The 26,365-nt window shown below is 39.3% G+C and overlaps 4 protein-coding genes and 1 long non-coding RNA gene across 21 annotated transcripts; 1 reads left to right on the top strand and 4 right to left on the bottom strand.

Moving 5' to 3' along the window:
* LOC145492099 (uncharacterized) lies at positions 1 to 26,365 on the top strand. Of its 3 annotated transcripts, XR_014049942.1 has the most exons (4): positions 1 to 85; positions 20,789 to 22,194; positions 22,286 to 22,369; positions 22,690 to 26,365. It is a non-coding gene; the product is annotated as an uncharacterized LOC145492099 (long non-coding RNA). The 3 variants fall into 3 exon arrangements; XR_014049943.1 differs by lacking the exon at positions 20,789 to 22,194 and having other exon boundaries at positions 2 to 85; XR_014049941.1 differs by lacking the exon at positions 1 to 85 and having other exon boundaries at positions 21,871 to 22,194.
* LOC145492083 (uncharacterized) lies at positions 82 to 9,288 on the bottom strand. Of its 4 annotated transcripts, none has more exons than XM_081471404.1 (8): positions 8,600 to 9,288; positions 8,227 to 8,511; positions 5,634 to 7,928; positions 5,429 to 5,557; positions 4,778 to 4,843; positions 3,308 to 4,630; positions 3,160 to 3,219; positions 82 to 2,700 (listed from the first exon to the last, which is right to left on the bottom strand). In XM_081471404.1, the coding sequence occupies exons 1-2, from the start codon at positions 8,712 to 8,714 to the stop codon at positions 8,258 to 8,260; spliced, it is 369 nt and encodes a 122-aa protein (XP_081327530.1). In that variant the 5' UTR covers positions 8,715 to 9,288; the 3' UTR covers positions 82 to 2,700; positions 3,160 to 3,219; positions 3,308 to 4,630; positions 4,778 to 4,843; positions 5,429 to 5,557; positions 5,634 to 7,928; positions 8,227 to 8,257. The 4 variants fall into 4 exon arrangements, with proteins under 4 accessions (XP_081327530.1, XP_081327532.1, XP_081327531.1 ...); XM_081471406.1 differs by having other exon boundaries at positions 82 to 1,747; positions 1,826 to 3,219; XM_081471405.1 differs by having other exon boundaries at positions 82 to 1,154; positions 1,637 to 3,219.
* LOC145492091 (uncharacterized) lies at positions 9,319 to 10,881 on the bottom strand. 2 transcript variants are annotated; one of them, XR_014049926.1, is made up of 3 exons: positions 10,338 to 10,881; positions 9,760 to 9,819; positions 9,319 to 9,627 (listed from the first exon to the last, which is right to left on the bottom strand). XR_014049926.1 is itself a non-coding variant. In XM_081471424.1 (3 exons), the coding sequence occupies exons 1-3, from the start codon at positions 10,653 to 10,655 to the stop codon at positions 9,761 to 9,763; spliced, it is 306 nt and encodes a 101-aa protein (XP_081327550.1). In that variant the 5' UTR covers positions 10,656 to 10,881; the 3' UTR covers positions 9,319 to 9,760. The 2 variants fall into 2 exon arrangements, 1 of the variants encoding a protein (XP_081327550.1); XM_081471424.1 differs by having other exon boundaries at positions 9,319 to 9,819; positions 10,338 to 10,466; positions 10,538 to 10,881.
* On the bottom strand, positions 10,932 to 16,877 carry LOC145492086 (uncharacterized). Of its 8 annotated transcripts, none has more exons than XR_014049925.1 (7): positions 16,328 to 16,877; positions 14,969 to 16,247; positions 14,742 to 14,861; positions 14,586 to 14,652; positions 13,329 to 14,384; positions 13,174 to 13,239; positions 12,585 to 12,931 (listed from the first exon to the last, which is right to left on the bottom strand). XR_014049925.1 is itself a non-coding variant. In XM_081471415.1 (6 exons), exons 3-5 carry the CDS (start codon positions 12,587 to 12,589, stop codon positions 12,106 to 12,108), a joined length of 306 nt encoding a protein of 101 aa, XP_081327541.1. In that variant the 5' UTR covers positions 12,590 to 12,931; positions 13,174 to 13,239; positions 13,329 to 14,596; the 3' UTR covers positions 10,932 to 11,896; positions 12,104 to 12,105. The 8 variants fall into 8 exon arrangements, 4 of the variants coding, with proteins under 4 accessions (XP_081327541.1, XP_081327540.1, XP_081327542.1 ...); XR_014049924.1 differs by having other exon boundaries at positions 14,969 to 16,050; positions 16,128 to 16,877; XM_081471415.1 differs by lacking the exons at positions 14,742 to 14,861; positions 14,969 to 16,247; positions 16,328 to 16,877 and adding exons at positions 10,932 to 11,896; positions 12,104 to 12,167; positions 12,249 to 12,377 and having other exon boundaries at positions 12,475 to 12,931; positions 13,329 to 14,596.
* Positions 16,888 to 21,025, bottom strand: LOC145492082 (uncharacterized). Of its 4 annotated transcripts, none has more exons than XR_014049918.1 (6): positions 20,936 to 21,025; positions 20,615 to 20,653; positions 18,441 to 18,649; positions 17,659 to 18,157; positions 17,334 to 17,401; positions 16,888 to 17,044 (listed from the first exon to the last, which is right to left on the bottom strand). XR_014049918.1 is itself a non-coding variant. In XM_081471402.1 (3 exons), exons 1-2 carry the CDS (start codon positions 18,822 to 18,824, stop codon positions 18,447 to 18,449), a joined length of 303 nt encoding a protein of 100 aa, XP_081327528.1. In that variant the 5' UTR covers positions 18,825 to 19,296; the 3' UTR covers positions 18,006 to 18,157; positions 18,441 to 18,446. The 4 variants fall into 4 exon arrangements, 2 of the variants coding, with proteins under 2 accessions (XP_081327528.1, XP_081327527.1); XR_014049919.1 differs by having other exon boundaries at positions 20,854 to 20,940; XM_081471402.1 differs by lacking the exons at positions 16,888 to 17,044; positions 17,334 to 17,401; positions 20,615 to 20,653; positions 20,936 to 21,025 and adding an exon at positions 18,725 to 19,296 and having other exon boundaries at positions 18,006 to 18,157.

Genomic DNA, 26,365 nt, shown 5'->3' on the forward strand with positions numbered 1-26,365 from the left:
AGAGATTTTAATGTTCGTAAATATTGTGTTTGGGACATACAGTTTGAGTAGAGAAGAGCTTTGGAGGAGATGAACGCAATTGAAGGTGCGTTCCCTCTTATTTGTTTCTAAAATGATATAAGGCTTAATAATCTGCCCTCTAAGCTCGGTCTTGTTCCATCTAATTGTTTTCGACTAGGCCTGTTGTTGTAATTGAGACGGAAGGTAGTACGTAGATCGTGAAATTCTGATTCACTCTCTCTTCTGATTTAAGTGTTAAGTTCTCATGATAGTTTTTGTCCGAATTTAGACTGCCTCGTTTCGTTCAGTTAACATTTCGTAGCATTTCTGTGATGTACCTTTACAATCAGTTTCGATGACAAATAGAATGGCTAACTCGATTGTTAAATTTTATTAGTTTTGGCTGTGTGTAGCAGGATAAAACGACAAAAATTTTCGTAAGCGCCTCGTTTTACTCTGGAATCTTTTTTAGCCAGTCTTTGTGGACAGATCTCAATGTTGCGTGATGTGTGCGCTTCGTTTATTTCATTGTGAAATCAGTCGCAGTTTAGAATCAAAATTGTCGTTTAGACAGTTTTAAGGCGGCTCTATGGTTTGATAGGTTTACAGAATGTACTCTTTCAAGTAAATAGCAAAATGTGTTTTAGTACAGATCTCCCAACATTGAAGAGCAAAATGGCTTGTTATAAAAACTTAATTCCATGAGGCTTGTTCCTAGCGTAAGGTATCTGACTCAACAACAAAGAATGCTAATTAATCAGTCGCTTAGGAAGGGGAGGAGCGAAGGTAGGGAGAGAACAAATTTGGATCTCCGGTATCGCGCGCGTGCGGCTCTTAGCATTTCGAGACATGACATGGCATTTAATTAAACGAGATGTTTTCACTCTTCTGTATAATGCTCGTGTTGGGAGCGCATTTCTGATTTACTATTCGTCGTGTAGTTTGATTATATTTTCAAGTCCTACTCGTTTCTACCGCAGTGCAAGTATTGTAAAAGTTTAACTGTGTTCGCGCGAAGTATAGGCAAATGGTCTACATTTGAATTTAACAGTTTCAGTTTATTATCTAGATCAGCAATGTTTTTACATATAACTACTATTCATTTTGTTATGAGGCATCTGTAATCGCTGATTCTTGCATAAGTCGTCACTAAGCTGTTGAGAAAGTGAATTTTGCTTCAATCTATATCTAGATTTTCGTAACTGAATGTAAAACGGCAACTAGCGTTGAGCTAGCGAACGATTTAAAGGCACTCGAGAATGTCAGAATGCTGTGATTTGTCAGTAGATGTAACCGTAGCTGGCTTGTGTAAGCGTGATGTTAAGGACTGATCTTCGCAGTGTTCCATCGTGTTTGTGTTGCTTACAATAAATTCAGTAGTACTTTGCGTCTTAGAAATTTGTCATTTGTTGGATCGATTAGCCCGTTGCGTTTATTGACAACAAGGTAGAAGTCTCTTGCCTTGGTTTTAACTAGCTGGGAATTTAGTTCTTGACGCGGTGACCTTGCCGCCTCCATCTGCAATTGTATACTTCCTTTGGTCTCGTCCTTTAAAAGTGCACAATATTTTCGAAGAAGCGGGCTACAAATAGTAGCAAGACAATAACAGCGTGGCAGTGTATATTTCATTAAATACCTGATAGTCGTTCAATCGTTTATATTTCTCCTCTAGTCGAGATGATTTTAAAAGCCTCGTTGCCATTCAGTGTTCCTTCTTCAATAATGTACCCTGCTTGAGTCGTAAACCCTACGATGGTATAAGACAGTGTTTGTTAAAAAAAAGCTGCCGTGAGACCGTTGGAAAGTTGACGCAGAATGTACTTACTCCCGTTTCTCGAATCGTACATTACGACTCCTTCCAGATATTCGTTGAGGAAACCTCCCCATACTTGAACCAACTCAACGAAATTATTCGTAGGATCCCTCGACTGGGAGATTTTGGGTTTGATTCGTAAGTGTAATTGTAATCTTTAAGTTGAAACCGCCCTTACTCTTGCTCAGAACAACGTGTTTTAATCGGCGAGTGATAAACCGACCATGCGCGCAAATTATGCTAATACCTTAATGACGGCAGCACCAGAATAATCTAATTTTAGTCCTCTCTGTCAACCAGCACGTTCTCTCACACGCGTGCGCGTGAAAACGCGTCCCCCATACGCGCGCGGTAGCGTGCAAACGCTCGTTAGTGATTTCTTTCTTTTGAACTTGTCAAATAGAATCGAAACTTTGCGTCATCGTCGGTTGCATGGCTCTAAACCTGTTTCTAATATTTGTCGAACTTAGCAGTCCTTTTTTTTTTTTTTTTTTTCCTGAGAAAGTTTAAGTATTTGCCCTTTGGCTTTTCTTGTCGCACGTTGAATATGGTTAGTGCAATTATAAATGGGAGGGTTAGAGGTAGAGGGAAAATAGATTCGGATCATTAGCACCTCGTGGGTTTCAATCGATGTTTCTAGACGCTTGGCACATTGCATAACATCTTTCTACGCGCGAGATTCGTGTTTTCATCTAAAGTCTTGTTGTGTCCCAAAGGCTGTGAATTACCCTATACTTTGCGCGCACCAAATGACGAGCCATTTCACACAAAACAATTACAAAGTTGATATTTCACTGATTTTATTTATCGATCAGTCACATCATCATTGAATCCTTTTGTAAAGGCGTCTTTCTTTCGCGGTCAACCTCGTCAACGTGGTGTCGAAGCTGTCGAGGAAATTGAACTTTTGTCAAGCCTTTGACAACATGACGTATACAAATGACTGCTCAGCAGGAACAAAGCTCGGCTTACTCAAACTTGGATACGTGCGCCAATCTGTTAGTTTCACTGGGTAGATAACTTATCAGGAGCTAATGTTATTCTTTGATTATGCGTCCTAACAAACCAGCAGAAGACATTTTACTAAGGTTCTAACTGGGCACCTCAGAATACAAACATTATGGATGTTCTTTTGTTTTATTTTGGTGTTGAATTGTACAGACAATTCGAACGACAGTATTTAAGATTAGGTTGTATTTTCAGTGCGCCTGTGTTGGTTGGAGTTGAAGACCTTTTCTGATTTCATTTTAGGAAAAAAAGATGTTTTCTTCAACACGGACACTGGTTTTGATCCAGTTGAATCGATAATTAAAGTGCGCCCGATAAATGCATGTTACATTTCTTGCCTCACTCATAATATATTCTTTTCTTTGTGAGAGCGTGACCTCCTTTGATAATCTCGTAGCCTTAAAAGAAAACGTGTTTCTTGTAGCATAGCCTTGCTAACTTAATGCTAAAATTGATCATTTGGTGAATCAACTAAGAAGTCTTAACCTGTTTCACGCTTTCGCTGAATTTCAACGATTGCTGCCTCAGATTTTACGAACTCGAAGTGATCCCTATTTCCCGAAATCTTTCGTCCTAACTGGACTTCAATTGCTGTAACAAGTACAAGTAAATGTTATCTGTTGGAAAAATTTTGGAAAGGTGCACGAAAAAGAGGAGTTCAACAACATTACCTCCAGTTGAGTCATATATTATGATTGCCACAGTATGGACACTAAGATGGTGCTCCCAAATTTTAATCACTTCAACAAAATTGTTTTTTGGCTCGTCCATGTTCAGTCTTTGAAGACCAGTGTAGCGGCGAGCCTGCGAAGTATGAAACGTGTCGCGCAGTATGGATAAGTGGTATTTCTAAGTTGCATATGACGTGGATTCCAAGCGTGCCCACCTGTTAAGTTTATCGGCGCCAATGACGTGTTTGTGCAGACAAAAGCGGCCAGAAGTAACTTTTGTAAGTAGATTTTCGTTGATATTGGGTGGTTATCAACGTCGACTAATAACCGCAACAATTTCGCGCGGGTAGGGCGTCTTTTTCGTCTAGCGCCTTTTCCTGTTACATGTACACAGCTATTTTTTATTCGCGTCACTTTAGAACGCGTACAAAGAAATCTAAGAATCTTAGTAACGCAGAAATTGTAAAGGTGATTGTCATGTTGATCTAGTTAAGGCGAGCTATATCAAAATATTTGCCCTAGGGCTGCTTGGCAGATGCGCAGCTTTAATTATGTGATCTCCCTCCAGCTGTGATTACAATTAGTTTCCGTACAAAGCAAGGTGGAGGGATTGAAGATTTAAAGCAGTGTTATTTTGATCACTGGGCATGGGGATGAGCATTTATGTTCGCAACTTCGTCATGTTTTGAAAAATAGCGAATTTTCTCGAGTCCTCGCTGATTCGTTGCCCGTTTTTTGGTCGCTGTTGCCGGAATATGTGTTGTAGTTCGCGCAAAACAAATCATTTGCTGTTGCAGTGGTCTCAAAAGTTTGCGCGTAAGAGCTACTAGTTCAGACTTGATCTCATGAAAGCTTGATGGCTCGTCTGTCAAATGTTCCACCGTACTTTGACCCGAGCGCTTCTATATGCGCGCGCGAAACTTGCTCGAGCATTTACAAGGGCAATTTTACGCAAAGTAGACTATATTCCAAGTCTAGTAGCAAGTAAAACTCGGTCTTGGGAAGGACGCATTTTCAGCCTATAAATCGCCTTAAAAAAATTACATAGTCGTTTCTGCACAGAAAATGTGATCTTTATTGACGTAACACTGCAGCATGCTATGAGCATTCTGTAGACGTCCAAGCTTTCTTTGACATGCTGCAATCAAAATCACAAAGGAAAAAATTATAACCGATAAATCGGCAAATCCCAGCCGTCTTAGAGATAAACATGCATCTAGTCACAGACATTCTCGTAAATTTCTTAAAGTAAAATTTTGATGAGTGAGTTGTTTCGCTTCCTTACCTTAATACTTAGTCTTGTACATTTTCTCAACCGTTATCCAAGTGCAACAATTGTCGACCCGGTATTCTGTGGTGAAGAATAAGAAGGACATTGATGTGATTTGATTCACTCCAGAGTTTTCAAGGGTACTAAACGTTTCCCTTCTCGATATGATAGAAACACTCTGCCAAACAAGCTGGCAAAGAGAACTGAGAAAATTTTCGACTAGAAGACATTGCCTTGGGGGAGTGTAAGCGAACCACAGAGCTAACGGCAACAAGAAAGTCGCTTAAAAGGTTCAGTGAAACGAGCAGTGTCTGTACTCGTGCGTTATTTATCTTGGTACATCTCTTTGCCGTCTCTGAAAAACAACTTGAAGTGATCCACTTCTATGTTACGCCGGCGAGAACGGTAACCATAATAGTGAAGGTTCAATTTTTCGATTAAAATGAAACGCTGTAATTCGGTATTCATTTGAAAGAAAGCTCTGCATGCGACAGGCAAACTGAATAACTTTAAATGATGCGGCAATTGTTTGTGAAAATATCAACTCCTTTTTTAATTTACGCGGTACTCGCTGTCGCTGTCGTAACTCTCTTTAAACAAGAATGCGTGGCCGTGTGCGAACAGAAAGGAAAGTTGATATAATGTAACGTAACCATCCACACAAACCTCCTCTAGGGTTTCGCGTTACGTGGAATTCGCATCCTCCCTTAGCTTTCACCGTTAATGTAGTTGGTGTGTTCTTTTGTGTTCGTTGTGGCGTTTTTTGGATAATTCGTCCTGACTGGGCCGTGAAACCTAGCAGAATTCAACTCAAATTTAATAAATACATTTGAAACTTTCTGCAAAGCGAAATTGTGATATAAATACCCACCTCCAGTGGCTGAGTCGTACTTTAATATCACGTTGGAACAGCACAGAGGGAATCGCCTTCCAAGATGGACTTCTTCAAAAAAATCGTTTCTGGGATCGTATGGTTCAAAACCTGCCATGTTTCGCGAGATCGTTTAGATAGATGTTTCCGTCTTTATAGCGAATGGTTGTTTTCGCGTGAGCAATGTTATTCTGGAAATCTGCTTCGCTAAACAAAAGTTTATTCAAATTAGGTCTTTGGTAAGTAGAGGCTGTGAGTTTTATCTTTTAGCTCAGTGGGCGGAGCAGGAGGAAAAGAGAAAACCAATCTTGAACACATCGTCCTAAGATCGTTTTCACGTGACGTCATCAAGTTCTAAAGTCTTCGAGATTATAATCGTAAGCCAGTAATTCTATTTGAAATATTACATATGTACAATTTTCAAGGCACAAAACATGACCTTTATTTCTTTCTTGCTACAGTGCTATGGAAAGGTCGCGTTGTAATTAATCTGCAGACTTCCTACATCAGTGCACTTCAAAGCATTCTGTAAGAAGATTAGAAAGAGGAAAATTACAACTGGAAAATTGACGAATTGTTGCACTTCCAGAGTGTTTTGAGACCATTCGCAGACAATTCCTTGTTGCGACTTTTTCGGAGTCCTTTGTTTTGACTTCTTACCTCATTTTATTGGATACTTCTCAACGGTTACCCAAGTCCAAAAAGTGTTGGTGTCGTAGACTACAGTGAAGAATAAGAAAGAACGATTTTAGACACTGGAGTAATTTATCAATATTCTGCCAACCAAGCATTAAGCCCACCACAACGGTAACGGAAACGAACAGGTCGCTAAAACGGTTCAAATTATACATCTTGGAACTCTTATTAATCGTTTCTCGAAAACAGCAACTTAAAATAACCAGACTATGCTGTATGCATGAAGGTGAAATCCAACGGTGGAGCTTTCACGTTTCCTTTTTGAGAGAGACCGGTATCTTTGCATATTGATCCAGGTCGAGTAAGGTTTTGTCATCGATAGACAAACTGAGTGAATCTAGATAGTGGCAAGATACTTTAGAGAAGATGAATTGACTTTGTAATTCACTTTGCACTCGGTGAAGTAGCCGTTGTGTTACAGGGTTAAATGATCATTCTTACAAACCTCCTCCTGGACGCCGAGTGACAACAAAAATGTGTCCACCGCCTGAGAGAGTTAAAATAGTTGGTCTCCTTCGGTTTATCTGCCAGGGAGTTCTATGGTCAATGCGTCCAAATAGCACATCGAAATCTGACAAAATTCAATTGAAATCTAAGAAAACTCGAGATTTTCTACGAAGCAAAACCCAGTCAAAACTAACCTCCAGTCTTCGAGTTGAAGGTAAATTTAACATCGGGACATAGATGGAAACGTCTTCCAACCTCCACTTCTTCAAAGAAGTCGCTGTTAGGCTCGTCTGATTGAAAGCAATTCATTTTTGTTCAGACTGTTTAGGTATTTGTACGCAATTGAGAGAGAATAGCTTGCCCCCTGGAAATATTATTCGACAAACCTGCTTCGCTAAGCAAACGTTTATTCAAATTGAGTCTTTGTCTGTGCAGACGCACAGTGACTATCAATAATATTGTCGCAATGTTATTTTCTCTCACTCACGCGTGCGTGTTAGTCGTGGGTGTGCTTGTTATGGATTCGCGCGCCCTCTCGCGCGCACGTTTCATTCTCGTACGACTTCTGGCTGTGCGTTTGTTTATGTATTTCCTCACAGTTAATTTCAGTCCCTTAGACGCAAACGAATATTTTAGCTCCACATTTGTTTTTTTCAAATACAAGGAAAGCTAAGAAGTTTATCCACCTTAGCATATCAAAAGTCAGATCTTTGCCCTTGGGTCGCTTGTTGGAAGCGCATCTGTAATTATGCCTGTCTCTCTTACAAACTGTGAATTCAATTAGTTTCCACACGAGTGAGAAGACAGGGGCGGCGGTAGGCAGAGAGAGCAATTTGTGCCTCGTGATAAGCATGTTCAGCTCTAGACATTGCATCATATCTCTGTAACAAAGTATATCAGACGCAAAGAAATGTTTGGATTTCTCGATTTTTCCGTATGATCTCGGCGATAACATTGTATTTATATTTCTTCTGTAGTTTTATTCTTCAGAGCGGTAAGCATTAGTTTTGGGCGCGCAAAGTAGAATGAATAGACATAAACACATAACATGTGAAAAGAACGTTTATTCGTGAATATCACTATTACAGCACGTTTTTCTTCACTAATGGTCTTGTGGTTACATGCCTTGAGTTTTCCTTCACCTTCGTCGAACTGTCGAGAGAGTTAAACGAGATTGTTTTAGCCACTCGGCCATACTCGCAACATTTTAACGATCACAAAGTATGGCAACATCGACGACAATTGTGTGTATAAACACCTAATATATCGCTTACGTTAAACGCAGAATAAAACCCAGTGAGAAGCGTAAATGATCATTTTAATCTTTCAAGTTAGCAAATGGCATAGGTAAGACCGAAATTATGGCTATTTAGTTATGTTATCCACCATCTTGTTTCCCCAGTTGTGTAAAGAATCGAAGAACTTGACACACAATTTACAGTCGACTTACCTCGTTCAAACCGGTACAAAATTTGGGTCACTTAGAAAATATCCAGCGGTGATCGTTCGGTATTCTTAAAAGTAGAGAAAAACATTTCACTTACTCTCTTGCAATTAAAAGTAAATTCAAACAAGAAAAGCATTTGCGAAATACCTCCTGTCCCACGGCGCTCGAACTCCACCACGTTGTACGAAGTTGTTACGATTTTAAGTCTTCTATCGTATCGCATTCGTCCTCCATTCCAAACTTGGTTTCGTTCATCACTCACCAAGCAAGCTCCGTGAACTTCAAACTCTGTTGCGAGTAAACGATGAAGAAAGGTAATCGTACAGGGTTTGATATTTTAACAAATAACGCGTCAAACTAGCTCAGAGTGCCTCACCTCCGTTTGGCTTTCGGAATATCGTCGCCTCATGTTGATAAGGCTCATATACTGTTCTGTATAGTTTCAATACCTCGCAACTGTTACTAAAATCAGTAGTCTGATACAGACTCATTTTAGCCAAAAGTCTATATTTAAAATTGCCGGGTTCGAGCTCGATGACTTTCGATATAGATGTGTCACAATAGTTTTACGAGTCGGCACTTTATGTACAAGTGATGTCATATGTAAGTGATGTCATGTATCCCAAGCTCCTCTTGCAGGCGGCAATATTTATGCCACGAGTACGTTAGTAGTCACGAGGGTTGGTTGAAATCATAACTCAATACAGCGTAGAAGTTTAACGAATTGTAATTATCGTATACAGCTAACAAAGCTGCGCCATCGAATTCAGTACAGTTATGCATGTTCAATAAGTCAATTTTGCACGGAAAATTGGCTCTTAAATCGCGCGTCGTTCACTTTGCGCGACCAGAAGAAATTGTTTTCGCTTGCTTGGAGGCGAATTACCGTCCAACCTCTCGCTTTTTTTTAAACAAACTCATGTGGTTAGAATTGCTACAATCCCACAGGCAACGCATGAAAATCTCTTCCAGAACTGGTCAGGACTCGCTTGAAGTGTCAACGAGAACACTGGTTTTATCAAGCCAAAATTTTCATGGAGCTAAAATTGTCGTGAATATCTTAAAGATATTCGTGTTAGGTCGTTTTGTGACAGAAGATGAATAAAGCTCAGTCTATCGAACGACCTGTGACAGTTAACTGAACGAACTCTGTCACGCGCGCGTTTATTTCGTGAATTTGCTATTGATTTCTGTCCCTCTTTATTTTGCACCAGTAAACTGAAAGGGTTTATGCTAAGGATCTCTTTGATGTGGAGCGTAATCAATGTTGAGTTAATCTTTTATATTATACTGATACACGTTTCCAACACAGAATTATAAACTTTAATTCTTCCCCACTACAGTTTCAAATAATGCGTTATAAGCAATCTCTAGACTTCTATGGTCGCTGTGCTCCGAAGCAATCTGTAATCAAGATCAGAAAGGAGAAAATATAAATGGAATTATTAGAGCAATTTCAGAGATAATGCGCGTTCATTGGCATGCTATCTCTTCGTGTAGCATTAGAAGTCTTATTCTCATGTTTCAACTTCTTACCTCAATTTAATCGAGTCCTCGTGACGGTTACCCAAGTAAACCAGCTTTGAGCCTCGTAGACTATGGTAAAAATTATGCAAGAATGATATTAGGAACTGAGATGATTTACTTAACTCCTAAATTTTCAAGAGTGCTGCCGGAAATCTGGCTCAATCTTAGAATACGCGGCCGACTGTACAAGCGAGGAGAGCATAGACATTTCTGAGAGATACAGGAACAGGCGATTACTCAGCACGTTAACATCGTGATAGATTTTTTCGCCGTCACAGCAAACAAAGAGCATCAAATGACTAAACTCTGCTTTACGTAGAGCACCAGAACCACGACCGTAAAAATTCAGTGTTTCGATGTGCAATTGAAAGCTGTATTTAGTCGTTCATTTCTGGAAAGCTCTGCATCCGTTAGGCGAACTGGATAGCTCTACACAACGGCATCAATTTCCTATTTAATTCTCACTGTACTCGGCGTGGCCGTTGAGTGGTTGTTAAATCCTCCTTTTGTACGAACTATTTGGCGATCAGCAAGTTAGTGAATGCCTAGTCTCTCGACTTAAGTCTACGGAGATCATCAATACAAACCTCCTCCTGGTTTTCGGTTGACAACGTAACGGGATCCTCCATCCGATTTAACTGTTAACTTAGTTGTTGTTCCTTGGGTTATCCGCTGCGGAGTTATTTCAACAATAGACCCCAACTCGGCGGTGAAAGCTAAGAGGTTGCAGTTTAAATCTAAGTACATTTGTAATTTCCAGCAAAGCAAAACTGCGACAGAGACGTACCTCCTGTCCGCGAGTCGAAAGATACGATTACATTGGCATGGCGATGTATACATTCAGTGCCAATGTTCACCTCTTCTCGGAAGTCGTTGTGAGGCTCGTCTTTTTCCGTCTCTGACATTTTTGCTCGGATCGTTTAGATATTTGGTTCAGAACGTTTTAGAGGGAATAATTGTTTGCGCGTTATAAATATCATTTGACAAAACTGCTTCGCTAAGCAAACGTTTATTCAAATTAGGTCTTTGTTATGCAGACGCATTGAGTGTTAATACATTGTATGAACGTTAATTCCCTTCATCGCGCGCGTTTTAGTCGCGCGTTTTTCTAAGACTGGTTTGCCTCGCGCGAAAGTTTGCTTCTGTATTTACGCAGAGCTAATTTCACCCTTTGCGCTCCACATTTGTTTTATTTTTTCCTGGTTTGCATTTAAATTCTTAGAAATCGAATGCTATTCTAAAACTCCTTTTAATCTCAGCTACAAGCCCCATTTTCTTCTGTGCTGGATTGTCTGATCTTTTTTGTAGTTTACCAGTTCTAAACGCGCGCGCGCGCCTGTAACACTTGAATGGTTTAATTTAAGTTCAGTGGGCGGAGCAAGAGGAAGGGAGAGAACAGAGTTTGAACAGACTAATCCCTCTTGAGTGTTTTATTTTCAATTTATTGACGTCACATCCAATCTCGTTTTACAAAGTGCAAGTGTAATTCCCTTTTGGCAGTGATTGACGCTTTTCTAAGCTCTGCTATTAATGGCAAGTAAACGAATACGTTTGACCTCCATTTTCTTGAAGTAAATTGCTGCTGCAAGGTCTCCATTGTCTCTGTGCACTTTGGCTATTTCACAGACTTGGCTACGAAATCGTTCGTTTGTAAGCTGCACATTTTAGTGGGGAATTTTGCATTCCAAATAGCGCACTCGAGCTAAGCAACACTGATACAGATTAAGCCAAAGATTTGCTTCTAGCGTTTTATCAGTGATGTCGGTCACAAAGCACTTTTGCGCGCAGCGAAGCCTGCCTTCGCGACGTACGTGCGCGTGGTTTTTGCGCATTTTGCCAGCTTCTAATGTAGTTCGTAGACTCGGGTAAGGGTATAGTATCTGCAACCATACAATATACAATATTACTATTTCTCGTAATACTAATCGCGAATACAATAAAAGTAAGTAGTAACAAGTGTAGTAAGGAGGAAAATTCGGTCATGGGAAGGAGGCGTTTTGAGCCAATAAATCTGTTTAAGACAATAACGCATACCCAGTACTCTACATCAAAAATCGAACTTTATTCACTTCACACTAGAGTATGAAACATTTTGCTGTGAATAAATCTACAGATGTCCGATTTCTTGCAGCCCTCCGCGAACAATCTGTAATCAAGATCACAGAAGAGAAAATTAATTCTTGATAATCGACAGTTTATAGGCATTTCAGTACTTTTAGTGTGATTTTCGTAAACGTAGAGTTATGCTTGCTTAAGTAATCTTAATTCTTTGGGGCTAAGGAAATACTCGAGTCTCGTAAAACAATACTTTGAAATGTATAACAAAGCGCGCTTGCGAAGCGTGTTAACTTACATTTATACTTCCACTTTTCGTCCATCAAAGTAATATCGTTTCCCGTTGGCGTCTACGTTGTATTCTTCGAAGAAGAAAAGACGGATCGTGTATTAAACTTTTTTCCACTAAAACTAAGATTTCTCTGCCTCTTACACAGACTCACCTCCGTTACTATATCGTTTGACTTCTATCACGTTAGCCTTCGAGGTAACAATTTTTAATCGTCGATATCGTCGCCCATAGTTATGCCCTTCTTCATCTTCAGCTTTGAAGCCATCGCTGATTTTGAATTCTATGTGCATGAAGAATACTTGAGCGTTTTAACGACAATTTCACGTAAATTCATCTCAATTTTTGCAGACGCAACAACGAAATTTATAAACCCAGACCTCTTTCTGGAGTATAGAAGATGGTCACTTCAGCGGTATCATCCTCAATTCCGATCTGGATCACTTCGCAAAATTTACGCGCGTTTGGTTCATCTGGGTTGTATCCGTCACCCATTTTGTCCGCCGTCTAATGTTGAACAGCTAGCTTATAGTCGAGTTCCTCGATTCGCTTGACGCTCCGGTGCGTCAGTTCGATTGTTCTTGCGCGTATGCGGTTGTAAACATGCGCGCCAAGGCACATGCTGATTTGTGTATTTGATATGTTTGGTAATCGATTATTTTTAGCTTCTTCCTATGATGCAAGAGAGATTTTGTGACAACATTGAAATAGAAAAACACGCCACACAATTCAAAACTTTATTACTTAGGAAATGCTTTACAAATAAAAATCGTTATTTTAAAGTGTTATATGAAATCATTAATCTTGGGAATAGGTTCTGGTCCTCGTCAGGTAAGTCTAAATTGGAAGAAAAAGTAGAATTAGAGTATTTAGCCCGTTGTATGAATGAATGCAAATTGAACTCCATTTATCGACGTTTGGCGCCGTTACTTTGTTTCAGTAAGACTGCTACATGTCCGTGCTAGACTGTCCGCACAGAAATATCAGATTTAGCCTATGTTCGACACAGTTGATGACAGATTTATCCTACGTTCGACACAGTTGATGATTGGTTTTTCATATTATCAAACTGCAGTTACCTTTGGGTTAGAAGTATGTACGTCCCAATTCTTTCATCCAGAATCCAATGGTGTTTAAATAGTATCCTTTAAGATAAAAATGAATTGTTTTAGGGATACAAGTTTGATCGTATTTGTGTCCGACTGAGAAGAATGGAGTAGACAAAAACACAAACCTCCTTTTCCACGACGACGGGTGATACTAAATCTTACTCCGTGTTTAGTCTCAACTCTAAGTTTTCGATTTGTTTCGTCTGGCCTATCCCAGATTTTCTCTCCTCCGTCTGTGACACTGAACTCTAGTAAAAGATTGAAAGCAAGCGAATGTTGGATATATGTATTTCAAAGCATTGCAAAGTCAAGATGGCGCAAAAAGCGAGAAGGAAACATTTTTTACTTACCTCCTCTTCCTCGATTGTAGACAGTGTAAATGATTGTGACATCGTGGTTGGAATTACCATTTCTTCCGACCAGAACCATCTCATAAAATGAATTTGATGGATCCGGTGGCTGATGCAAAGTCATATTAGTTTTAGAAGGGTTGAATTACAGCGAAAAGTTGAATTATCACGCCTGTTATCGAGACTGTAGTCGGCGGGAATAACGGCATTCGTTGGAAATTTCACGCAGACTGTTGAGCTCATGATTATGTATACATTAAAACGCAACGCGTGATTGAAACGGCACGTGTGCAGGGCTTCAATTTAACACGCGCGTGTTCTTGAGTACGTTCTTATTTTGCGCCGCGCTTTCTTAATGTCTGTTTTACATTACAGAATAGTAACACAAATGACAGTAAAGTAAGGTTATACTGTGATCATTTCCGATGTTGTCAGGGTCACACGAAATCTCGTTTTTCCGTTGTTATTATCTCGTTTGACGTCCATCACTTAAGCCTTCGAAGTAACAATTTTTAGTCATCGATATTGTCGTTCTTAATTAGTCTACTCCGCTGCCTCAGTTCAATTATACTCGCGCGTTTCCGCCGTACGTTATGCTGAGTTGCGCATTTTCATGTGTTTGGTAATCGATTATTTTTAGCTGCTCCCTGTGACGTGAGGGGATTATGTGACAGCATAGAAATAAACAAGAACGTTACACAATTCTCTTCTTAGTAAGATAAAACAACTTTATTACCTATAAACAGTGTTCACAATAAAACAATCGTTATATGAGGGTCTTATACTGAATCATCACTCCCAGGAATAGGCTCTTGTCCTCGTCTCAAAGGTCTAAAGTGGAAGAAAAAGTAAAAGCACGTTGTTTGAACGAGTGAAAATTGGAATATATTTAGCAGCGTTTGGCGCCGTTACAATGTTTCAGTAAGACTGCTACATGTATCTACTAGGCTGTCTACACAGAAATGACAGATTTATCCTACGTTGTTCGACACAGTTGATGATTTGTTTTCCATATTATCAAATTGCAATTACCTTAGGGTTTAATAGTATGTACGTCCCAGTTCCTTTTTCCAGAATCCGTAAGTGTTGAAATAGTATCCTTCAAGATAAAAACGAATTGTGTTAGCTGTACCAATTTGGTCATATTTGACCTCAACTGGGAGAAATTTAGCACGCAAGCACACAAACCTCCTCTGTGACGACGGGTGATTTGAAAAGTATTCCCGTATTTAGTTTGAACACCAAGTCTTCGATCTCTTCCGTCTTGTTGTACCCATAGAATGCTTCCTCCATCTGTGACTCTAAACTCTAACAAAAGAAGGCAAGTGAAATTTGGATACATTTACTGTATGGTGTTACAAAGTCGAAATGGCGCAGAAAAAAAAAACAAGTCGAAAGGAACAATTTTGATTTACCTCCTCGCCCTCGATTATAGTAGTAGATCGTCACTTCATGGTAAGAACTGTAGTCTCTTCCGACTTGAACCGTCTCGTAAAAAGAATTTGTCGGATCTCGAGACTGAAAGTAACTCATTTTAGCTTGAAAAGGGTCGAATTAGCGAAAAACTGAATTATCACTCCTGTTAGCGAGTCTCTAGTCGGCGGAAACAGCAGTGCTCGTCTCAATTTATTCAGGGAGTTGAGCGAGTGATGGTGCAATACACTGATACGGAACGCGTGATTGGCGACGGAAATAGCGGATGTGCATGGCTTCACTTTGACGCGCGCGTGGTCTCGAACATGTTTTTATATTTGCGCTGCGCGGCACCAACTGTCAAAACACATTTCATTATATGACAAATGAGACCAGAGGGGAAATGAGAATTTAGTTTTAATCACACCTGATCTTTCTTTATCATTCACGTCGGCCTACCTCGGATATCGTTGATGAAAAACATTCTAACCTTACCTGGAAGCATTTTATTTAGCGGCTCGACACTAGCTACAACACAAACCAGTAATAAATTGATTAGACGAAATAATTTGCTCAGGACAATTAACCATTCAAGTCAAAGTAATTTCAGAATAGTGCTACATTCATACTACTTTCTTCTACTATGACAGGGCTTTGTTTTTCCACATACAACCTGTGATGAAAATAAGGAATTGATGTAAACGGCGCCGGAATCGTGTTCTTCAAATCATAGCCTTTCTGTCGTCGAAAGCGTGTGTGAGTTGTTACGTGATATTATTCCACTGGACACGTCGCGTATAAGAATGTTTCTGTGCATGTAGTGTCTTTAGTGATTAGGTACCTGACTCCGATTTTCCGGTATTTTCTGACGTTGTAGATGGCTTTAGTTATGGAATAAATGTCCGCATATTTGGACGGTATTTGATGTTTGTGGTTACTAGTTCTACCGCTTAAAGATGCTCGCGTGTCAAACGAAGAATTCTAAAGTAATAAAACTACGACATTTAACTCAATTACCCTACCTTGCTTTAAAAATGAACTAGTTTAGGTCCAGATATTCAGTATCCTTCATCGACCCAGTAGACTTTCAATAGGAAACAGAAAGCAATTTTAGCACGGTTGTTGCAAAAATGATTGCGCACTTTTAGCAACATATTTTACCTCCGGTTTAAAAGCGCGTAAAATAAAAAGTGTGGCGTTCGTTAGCCATTGTAATCCACACTTGTCGATAGTCCGCCGTGGAATTTTCCTTAAGCTTGCACCCGCCTTCAACTTTAAATTCTAAAACGATCGAAGTAAAACGAAACCGCGTTGATTTCAACGGTCTACTGCTCGTAACTGGGGAGAAAATATCGACTTACTCCTATTCTCCGATTTGCAATATATTGTTACATCTGAAGACCAGTGGTAATCTCTGACAACTTAAATGATTTCAACGAATTTATGATCAGGCTCGGGTAGCTCCATGGCCAGAAATCTCGACCGTAATTATGAAATACTTCGGTAAATAAGAACTCGTCGCCAGAATGTTTGGTTTATTCTGCGCGTCATTATTGCGAGTTTCCTCGCAGGGTGCGCGCGCGCGTTTCGATGTATTATTTTGTGCTCTGAACTTGAACATATTACTTAACTTAGACATGAACCAAGCGAGCTGTCATCGCCAAAAGCAGCCTGTGCGAAACTAGCAAGACCTTATCCGTATATGATGGCAATATGTCTTGTCAAAATATTTTAGCTTGTTTGCACGGGAGACACTCAAGTCATCAGCATGATTAACGCGCTATTTTAAGAAACGCTTCGGTCGGGATAACAGGAAGGAGAAAAGGTACTTTGATTACGCTGAAATATTGGAACATTTTGCATTTTATATGGAGCGCGCATTATCGCGCATTATCGACGACAACACAAAGTTGAGCGATTAAAAGATTTCCTTTATTACTTCATCGCACAGGACAATATGGAACTCTCATTACATCGAAATAGCTATTTCTGGTTTAACACACAAGCTTGGTTCTATGTTAAATGCTGTTTCCTCTAAGGCGCTTGTGATAAACTCATCTACTTGTGAACCGCTGATGCTGAAAATTAAAAAAATAAACTAAGATCGGTTTGTTCAACGCTGTGTATATGATCCCTAAATTTGGAGTAAAGCTTTCTAGTCAGTTGTGCTAAGTCGATTTTCACGTGCTTTTGTCAGAAGTAATTCCACCCAATATTCCTTATTCATGCTAAAATATCTAGATCAGGAGAGATTAGAACAACACAAAATGTTCTACATATGTAAATCAATAGTGTTTCTCGTTCGGGCAAGTCCCTGTCGTTATATGTTTATGCGTCACTCTAAAATATGCTTGCGAAGCATCTTACCGAAATTCATCGCTGGTCAACATCCACTTGGCTCAAAACACGATATCCAGATGTGGTTACGACGAAGTCTAGAAAAATAAAAACGGTTGCAATAAGGCATCTTTTCTAGAGTATGCTAAAGAACCTCCGTCATCATATCGACGAACAAAGATTAGCTTTCCTGTCGGAGTAACTATTTTCAATCTTTGATACGATCTGCCGAGTCTCACCCCTTCATTCGTTTCTACCAAATAGCCGTTATGAACTTGGAATTCGAGCAAATACGAAAGCAACAAATTCAGGCCGAAGTCTTCGAATTATACACGAGAAAGATAATCTAGTCTACCTTGGTTCGGCGGATAGGGGATGGTTAATTCCGCTTCTTCTTTGTTATTTTGCCCAATCCTTTTTGCCTCGCAGCTCTCATCGTGTTTTGGGTCTTCAATTTCAATCCCGCTCATGTTGGAATCAGTTGCTTGTCGTGTTTTCGTACACCAACAGGGTCTCAAGCGAAATGGTTTCTTTGCGCCAAGGTGTTGTCTTAAATGCGACCTCACAAAATGTGTTTAAAAATGCGCGTCTGCGCACAACTAAAGAATTCTGCGTCATGGTCTATTTTTGATCCCACTTTCAGCTGCGCGCGGTTACCTGATATTGTTCGCATATGCACAGTAAACAGACGGACATTTCAAGCAATCAAATCATCAACTTTATTGTACAGTGATAAGTGGAAAGATACAAATGTGCAAAGTTCAGCATTCTTCTCTGCTGTGATAATTGGAAAGTTACAAAGGTGCTAAGTTCAGCATTCTTCTTTACTACAACAAGCTGATCTGTAAGGTATTCTGCAATCAAGGCAAACAAAGCGTTGTCAGACAAAATTCAACCGCAGATATTTTGATACATCCATGATTGTACGCCCACACTAGACTTTACTTCGCTATTATGTTTAACAATCCTTCCTCTCTTTTCTTTTCTATTCTTAATAATCAACCCATCGTCGATACTTTGGCGATATTGGAATTTTGATAGTCGCACAACTTTTGCCCCAAGAAAATACGTTATGAATTGAACTCGTGTTTAGCATTCGTGAAACAACACAAGTTATAAATGACAGTGCGTACTTACTTTGTACTAACGCGGACGGTCTTTCACAGTGACTTCGTACTGTTCCATTGAAAGGCTTGGCTCGATGGTGTACTTGTTCTGTAATTCAGGAACGGACTGATCTCTAGTAATTTCTATCACGCTACCATGTGATGCCAAAACTCGGAGTCTTTCAACGCCAAATAGATTGATAGGTTCCTCGAACATAAATCCATTATCCACATGATATTCTGTGGAAAGAACAATACTTAGATTAGTGTGGATGTCTTTGACGGCCAAATGCGTTTGCAAAAATTCGCCTTCACCTCCCCTAGGCTTTCTGTAGATGTTGATAACTCCATGGGTAGGAACCCATATCTTGAGTATCTCGTAACGAGAATAGCCTTCAGGTTCGGGTTGATTCATTGCGTAAGCTTGACAAAATTGCGCGTAGCAGGCTAAGTTTTCCAATGGCTCTCTTCGCAGTGAGCGCAAATGCAAAATTGTATTCGCGCTAGGTATTTATACCTTGTAATTCATTGTGTTCCAGTTATCCAATCAAAATGAGACACCGAGGCAGCAAAAAGGGAGAAATCCCTTGAATTTTGGTGCAGTTTCCCGCGGTACGTTATGTAGTATATCAGGGCGCCTAGTTTTGGCCCTTGCACGTGCGAAATGAATGTCTGTGCGTCATTTGCTGTGCGCTCGCGAAAACAAGATTGTAACTTGCTTACCAGTGCGTAGCATTCATAGAGTACGTAGGATGCTTTGGATTGTTTGCGCAGAAACATTTCTTATGTAGCTGGTCAATTCGTGGGTTATACTTGGGTTTGTTACGAAATAGAAGAGATACGCAAAGTTCTGATTTTTTTTTTGGAAAACAAAAGCAGCGGTTGCTGTTGGAAAATTGGAGTAAGATTTGTATTTTTTCTTTTTTCGTGTGCGTTTTTCGTTTCCTTACGCACTAAGAGCTTGCGGATGCAACGCGCATTAAGTTAATATCTTCTGCACTTCTCTAAAACGTGTAGTTAACTTCCTATATCTTTTTGATGGTGTGCGCTGTTTATATGGAAGCCTCGCGCATCGGGCTTTACAGACATTGCTGGCTTAGATAAATACCAGAATCAAAAATTAGTGAATTGCGAACAATTTCATGTAAACAATGGAGGGTGTTATAGTTTTGAATATGAACACAATTGAAAGAAAATCTTGTGTATATTTTGTCTGTCAGTGTGAGCTTGTCGAATGCGATTTGTTATGAGCTCATTTCCTCGCTTAATCATATCCATTGTTTTGTTTAGCGTTATGCAAAGACTTACTTGTTATTCTGCCATTGTAAAATGTGATAAGGAAATTATTTCACGCTTACAAAGCAATACAAGCAACCGTTTCTAATCACAACACTGTACTGTTTGCGCGCAAACGCCTGCGTGAATTATAACAGTGGAGAACTTTCGTCACGCATAGCTTTGTCTTAACCTTTAGCATATGTATTCTCTGTGCGCTGAGACTTTATAAGTAACTTTTTTCGTGTAGTATAAATCGAATGTATACTTCATTATTGTCCATGGCAATGTAATCAAGTCATTTTTTTTAGCTGAAACGCATTGCAATGTGACTGAGAAGGTTCGTATACCAGTGTTAAATGAAAGCTAGTATCTTGAGCACAACGTTGGCAGCTCAGCAATAGCGATATACTGGTTTTTCCATGATTTTCATTGAAATACTAGCAAATATTTTACGATAGATTAGTGTTGTTTGTTACAAAACGAGCCTTAAAATGGAGAGCGGTTTCAAGTGGTCAGAAATGGAAACTCAGTTGAGGTATATAACTGAACAATAATTCGATTTCAATTCTTTCACAATCAGGAGTAAATAAGATCCTCAGTCCAAGACCTGGGCTGAAAAGTCATTCATCTGTTCGTCTCATATGAACTCAATCGTACTGAGATCTCTCAGAGATATCAGATAAACATGCTATAGATTATTTTGCATTAATCCCTGTGGAAATCTAATGATTGTTTCGGAGTTTCTCAAGCGCAGTTACTTCAACAAACAACACTCGATGGATATTTTGTTTTCAAGGTTAGGTTTAATAATATTTGTGCCATAAACACATACAAAGAGAAGGCATCTTTTAACAGCGAAGACTGTACGATCTTTACCATACAGTTTTGTAAATAATTTCTCGTTGTAACTTATAAGATTGCTCGTACCTTGCTAAATCATGGACGGCCATTGATGTTCCTTCCGAGCTAGGAAGAAAGAAAAGAAACATGTTTAATGCCTTGTAACGAAAATGTAATACTTAAGCACGGTGAGGAACAAAAGTGACTGTAGGATGCGAGAACGATGAGTGTTGATCGCTATCCTTGGATTCTTTAATGCAGGTTATACCAATATTTCTTCAACATACAGACACGAGGCAAAAGAAGTATAGCGAAATGATTCGTACCTGGTTGTGCATACCAACAGCAGAAGCTAACCTTATTTCTGTTAGAGATGATTAGTAATTTCATCTGGGTAGCTTTACTTACCTTCCTCTTGCTCGACTTTCGGTTTGCAGGGATGTTTGTTTTGGTAGTCACAAACACGCAGGGAAATTTTTCGCGTGGGCCACACGCAATACATCCGCGTTTCATGTGACACTTATTTACAATCAAAAGGATACCGGCATGGCATCTCTGCACGTAATCAAATTTTCCTTAGATTTTGTAAATTTCGCGCTGTTCCGCGATTCCTAAGGTAGACAACCCCACAAAAATCTTGTCTAGGTAATTTAGCGTCTTTGAAATGGCTTCTAATGGAGCAATTTACAGCGAGAAGATCAAGGCGTAGATTCTCCTCACGTGCAGCTGTCACTGAAAGGTGATCGATTGCCTGTCAAGGACGCAGTGGCTTGAATCGGTACGTGTCCTTCACCTTGGCAAAAAATGTATTTAGAGTAAACGGTCTTTGTTGTCGTGAAGCAAAGGTGCTTGCAAAGCGTTTTCGGTTTCGTGTTTATTGTTACGTAAGCGAACAAGAATGTGCTAAGCGAGCAGTTTCGAATGGAACAAAGAAACTGCTGTGTTGACAGATAAATCGAAAGTGCAACGTAGTCATTTTCTTATCACGTGGAATGTGCTTATGAAGCAGTTTTATTGTGAGCGAGCACGTTCTGCTATAATCGTTACCTTATTTGGTCATTTTTGACTTCATAGAGCGGATCGTTAGAACGGTCAGATGGTCGATCCAGGGCGGTCAAATTGAGTTTTTGGACGAGCAACTTCATCCAAATTGTTCAGGTCTTTTTGTTTGAGTCATTGCGTGCAGAAGCGTTTCCATGTTTTTAATCTGCATATACGCACATGAAGGTTTAAGATCCTCGTTTGGTGATTGGTTGATCAAAATAAAAATATAGCTACCTCCACTGAGACATCAATTATATCCACCCTTAGCTGTCACTGAAAATGACATGGCTGTCCTGTTTACAGAACGCTGATTGGTTGACAGAGCTCTAAGCGTTTGCACTTGTCACAACAAACCTGAGGGCACGAGATATTGGGACTCCCCCGTCAGCTGTTTGTGGTATTTTAATATTCAGGTCACTGCCTCCCACGTTGGGCTTTGTGAAATTTATCATTTGCTATATTCATTCGCTGCGATTTGCGTCTTACTTCTTGTATAAACGAAATGGAGCCAGCCGCCGACGGAAAAAGTCTCGAAAAACGTCTCAAAGTGGCCGCTTTAGCATGGGGTTGTACACTCACACCACCAACGGGCTACGAACATCGAGAACCAGAGTTACCCAATGGTTTGTTTTGCTTTTATTTGAGCGATCTCAGGGCATCTTCGCTTCTGCATAACGCCTAACCCAACGCTAACGTTATTTCTTCGTTACTTAGATGAAACCAAGATTAGACAATGGCAAGAAGGCCGAAAGAGCAACACAAACGAAGCCAAACGATGAGAGTGCTTCGTGTTTGAAGGTTAGAAACAACTCCTTATCTTGCGTTGCAGCTCAGATTTTGGACTCGAAACTGAGTAGAAAGCTATCTAAGTCAATATTCCGACGAACGGCTTCCTTTTGGCTACTTTTCTTAAGTGATAAATTGTAGAATAAGTCCTTAATAGGTTCTATAGTGTAGTTGAATATTTGCTTTTTGCACAAGATTGCTATTATTGAAGAATCGAGTTGTCTGTTTGTGTAAGGTTATCGGCCAATTCCGACATCAGACAGTGCAGTATTTAATTCATTGTTGCATTTCAGCATTAGAAAGTAATAAATCCTCTTTGCTTTTGTTGGCAGGATAAACTCGGAAATGAACACACTATTTCACTGGATCAGATCGCATGAACGCCGAGCAAAGTGCTTTAAGCTGCTTAGAAATAGCCAGCAGTGGATTTCTGGTTGATAGGATAAAATAGTTGCATTGTTAGAACTGAGATATTTCAGAACCAAAAATCCCTTGTAACATTAAGTACTTTAGGCGAGATCGACTGAAAAGTTGGAAATTGAAACGTTGCGTTATTTAAGAGGCCGTCACAATAAAAATTCATGTATTTAATAATTGCCAATGGCCACACGTCACCTGGTTTGTTTCATTTTCGTTTTTGCGAAAAATGCTCTGTTTGAAACATTCTTGCCCAAACACGTCCCTTCTAATTAACTACTATCTCTTATCAATGTTATACCCGGTCATTACCTTACAGCGCTCAGTGTTTAAAAACCTGGTGGTCTGTTTTGCTTGTAAACATGAACTTAAACGCAGGTCTCTATCTTCTGTTCAACATCAATAAAATCAAACTATAAGGTAAATAACTGTTCGTTGTGATATGATTACAGTTTAAATCGCTACTTTGAAGATTCTGTCGTATTGAAAGTCGACTACTTAAGATTATCTTATTGCAATCTTATAGTAAACAGTTACTATTGTTCTTTTAAGCTTACTCCTATCTTTACAAGTGATAAGTCCTTTATAAGCCTTCAATATCGGTAACATAGTGCTATAGAAAAGCTTTTTGTTCGCTACTACGTGAAGTTAAAAACGAGTAATGTCTGAGCATGGAGTGAACAAGCTTGTGATGTAAATATTATTATGAATGTCGTCCCAATAAATTGTCAAACGTTTATGTCTGTCGTTATTTTATGTAACTATGTCCATGTTGAGTCGTCTTACAATGTTTCTCAATTACTTTTTTGCTGCCTATTTATTCTCCTACTAAAAGAAGCAAAAAGAAAGGGTGCAATAATCGCAGCAAGTGTATAGTAAATGTCTTTGAAGATGACGGTTCAAGTCATCACATAACAGGTATCACATATGGTTAGAAAGCAGCGAAATATTTTCCATCGAAAATACGCCAGTGTTTGCTCTTTCTTTCCGAACAAAGCGTTACGTTATTTATAATCGACTGTGCTAAGGACTTCATCGAAAATTTGTTCTTTCAAAACCTAGCTTTCGAGTTAACCTTAAAATCCATGATGTTTCGCTACAATGGGGCTTTCAAAGTGAAATGAAAATATTTCCTCGCTATGTAATGGAAATTTTCCTTCGTTTTTGGGGCTTTCCCTTTCGTAGTTGTGCTCACGTCACTTGGCAACTGCTTTCATTGTAAAAATAGAATAGAAATTAAGAACGTCGTACGATTTGTGACTCAAAACGATAAAAATTTCCCCCAAACGCATTCTTTACAAGGCGCCGTTTTCGTTTCCGCGTGGAGTCTGGAACGACTAAAGGAATAACTCGTTCATTCTCACGAAATGTTCGCTTCAAAGGGATTATTTTACTTTCCAGACGAAGAAAATTTAATGGTTCACTTATCGTTAGCACTTTATTTTCTATAATTAGTCTTAAAAGCTCGTGAAAATCATCGACAAAACTAAGTGATGCAAGAACTTAATGACCTTAATTGGATTCGGAGAAAAGTCCCTTCAGATTCCCGGAATTGAAACTGTCACGCAACCTTGAACGTAAGTTAACTTTTTCTTGATATACTGAAGTTAGCAGGCAGGAAATCTCGGTTTTTTTATGATCTTGCTCTTTAATTAAGCCTTCTATTCCTGCCTGTTGAGCTTTTAGGTCTATAATATAGAAAGCTTATATTTTTAGTGACAACGGTTTTAATAAACAATCGATGCCGTAAACATTAAAGGGTTTTCGAAAATTATTTCGGCTTACGCTTGCACTTTCATTATATTAATTGGTCACGTTCTTGGTATAAATCTAGAGACCTAATTTAAAGGTAAAATGATTTTGTGCAGCAGAATTCATCACTTTCAAACGAAATAGTGTTCAACAGAATTCACGTAAATTGAATTTCGGCGATGGGGTTTAAGTGAAGACGTCCATGTAACGCAAGACAATCCATGTATTTAAGATCATTTCATGCAAATTCCAGTCCAATGTCTTTCACAATACTTAACATGAATGGTTGTTACAAAATCATGTTTCACGACAGAGTAAGTAATAACTGGTTATAACTCGATTCTGACTTCCCAAGTTGAAGTACAGTTGAACATGTTTAACACAAAATATGTTTAACACATATGGACACTAAGGAGGCATGCCCCTACCGGGGGGTACTCAACAGAGTTTTATACGGGGTATGCCCCAAGGTCCAAACCCTTACCCTTTAACAGATCTTTTTTAGTCAGAAAAGGTAACCCTTTCAGATACCTTCTAAGAAAATGGTACCCCTGTCGCATACCATATACATAATGCTTTTACCGACCCTAAAAAAGTCCTGCAAAAAATCTTTCTACCCAAAAGAGATCCACCAGAATTTTTTTCTTCTTACAAAAAACCAAATTGTTTATTTCAAACCCAAAAAATTTCTTTGCACCTAGTCACTAACATACCTGTATGAGGTATTTTTAAAGTCCCTTTTGGATACCTAAATGACAGTTTTTTCTACCCGTCTCAATACTTCAACTCCTGCAAACCATACCCTTTTATATACCTCCAGCCTGAGAAAGGACCCTCCCCATATGGCCATTATAGGGAGTGCCCTGTAGGGGCATGGGCAAACATCCTTATTGTTGAGGTGACCTTGTTATAGAGAGAGAGATTATATTCACGAATCATATTCTGGTATCTCTGGGACAAACTGAACTGTTCATATTATAGAGGTGTCAATATTATGGGGGTGTCTAGAGGGCGAGGGACCACTAAATTAGGGCTGTCATTAAAGGCCATAACTCGTAACACATCAAGGGTGGATCCAGGATTTTCAAGGGTTGGTGGCTGGTATGTAAGGGTGTCAGAATCCATGGGTTCATGTCCTCAAACTGTTGCAATTTGAGAATTGGAACCAGATTGAAAACTGTTATAAACAATACTAGATGAGGTTTTTGTGATATCCAGAATAATCAAGGGCGAGGTAGGGGTTATCAGCTAAAGCCGAACGCTAAGGCTGATAACCCCTCCCTTGATATGGAATATGAACTAAATATATGGAATATGAAGTGGAATATGAACTAAATATATTAGGGGAAATTGTGAACGATATAAAGAAGATTTAGGAATTGTAGAAAGGTCTAATTCTATGATTTTTTAGAACATATTTTTGAATTAATTGTAATGATAATAGGTTACAGTATTTAGTATTTTTTCTTTTATTTTATTGCACGGGCCCCATAAGCTTATAGCTTTAATCTTTACCGTGGATAAATAAAGTCTTGATTTGATTTGATTACCCTTAGAAATCATGCACCGTGGTCATACATGACATGATTACCTGTGACCTTAAGTGTCCTTGACATGCAGCTAGATGACATCACAGGCGCTGATTTCCAAAATTCACTGTGTGCTTTTGGACAATCAGAAAAGAGATAGTGAGTTCAATGTAAAATAATACCAGAAATACTTACGCAATGCAATTACAATTAGCTACTTGACCAGTATGTTATCATTTATTTCTCTATAATATTCACAATATTTTTAATTTTTTTTTTATTTTTTGCAAGGGAGTTGGGAGGTGGGTAG

Source organism: Orbicella franksi, chromosome 7 (assembly GCF_964199315.1).
Source record: "Orbicella franksi chromosome 7, jaOrbFran1.1, whole genome shotgun sequence".
Classification (NCBI taxonomy): Eukaryota; Metazoa; Cnidaria; class Anthozoa; order Scleractinia; family Merulinidae; genus Orbicella; species Orbicella franksi.

Bases quoted from the DNA above. Each gene is read 5' to 3' on its own strand.
- LOC145492083 (XM_081471404.1), bottom strand. From the start codon at position 8,714: ATGAGTCTGTATCAGACTACTGATTTTAGTAACAGTTGCGAGGTATTG. The intron at 8,512-8,599 runs GTGAGGCACTCT...TACTCGCAACAG, and splicing joins ATTCCGAAAGCCAAACGGAG to AGTTTGAAGTTCACGGAGCT.
- LOC145492091 (XM_081471424.1), bottom strand. From the start codon at position 10,655: ATGTCAGAGACGGAAAAAGACGAGCCTCACAACGACTTCCGAGAAGAG. The intron at 10,467-10,537 runs GTACGTCTCTGT...GCAACCTCTTAG, and splicing joins TTTCGACTCGCGGACAGGAG to CTTTCACCGCCGAGTTGGGG. The intron at 9,820-10,337 runs GTTTGTATTGAT...TTTTTACCATAG, and splicing joins CAACCGAAAACCAGGAGGAG to TCTACGAGGCTCAAAGCTGG.
- LOC145492086 (XM_081471413.1), bottom strand. From the start codon at position 13,677: ATGACTTTGCATCAGCCACCGGATCCATCAAATTCATTTTATGAGATG. The intron at 13,452-13,553 runs GTAAGTAAAAAA...ATCTTTTACTAG, and splicing joins CTACAATCGAGGAAGAGGAG to AGTTCAGTGTCACAGACGGA.
- LOC145492082 (XM_081471401.1), bottom strand. From the start codon at position 18,824: ATGAATCAACCCGAACCTGAAGGCTATTCTCGTTACGAGATACTCAAG.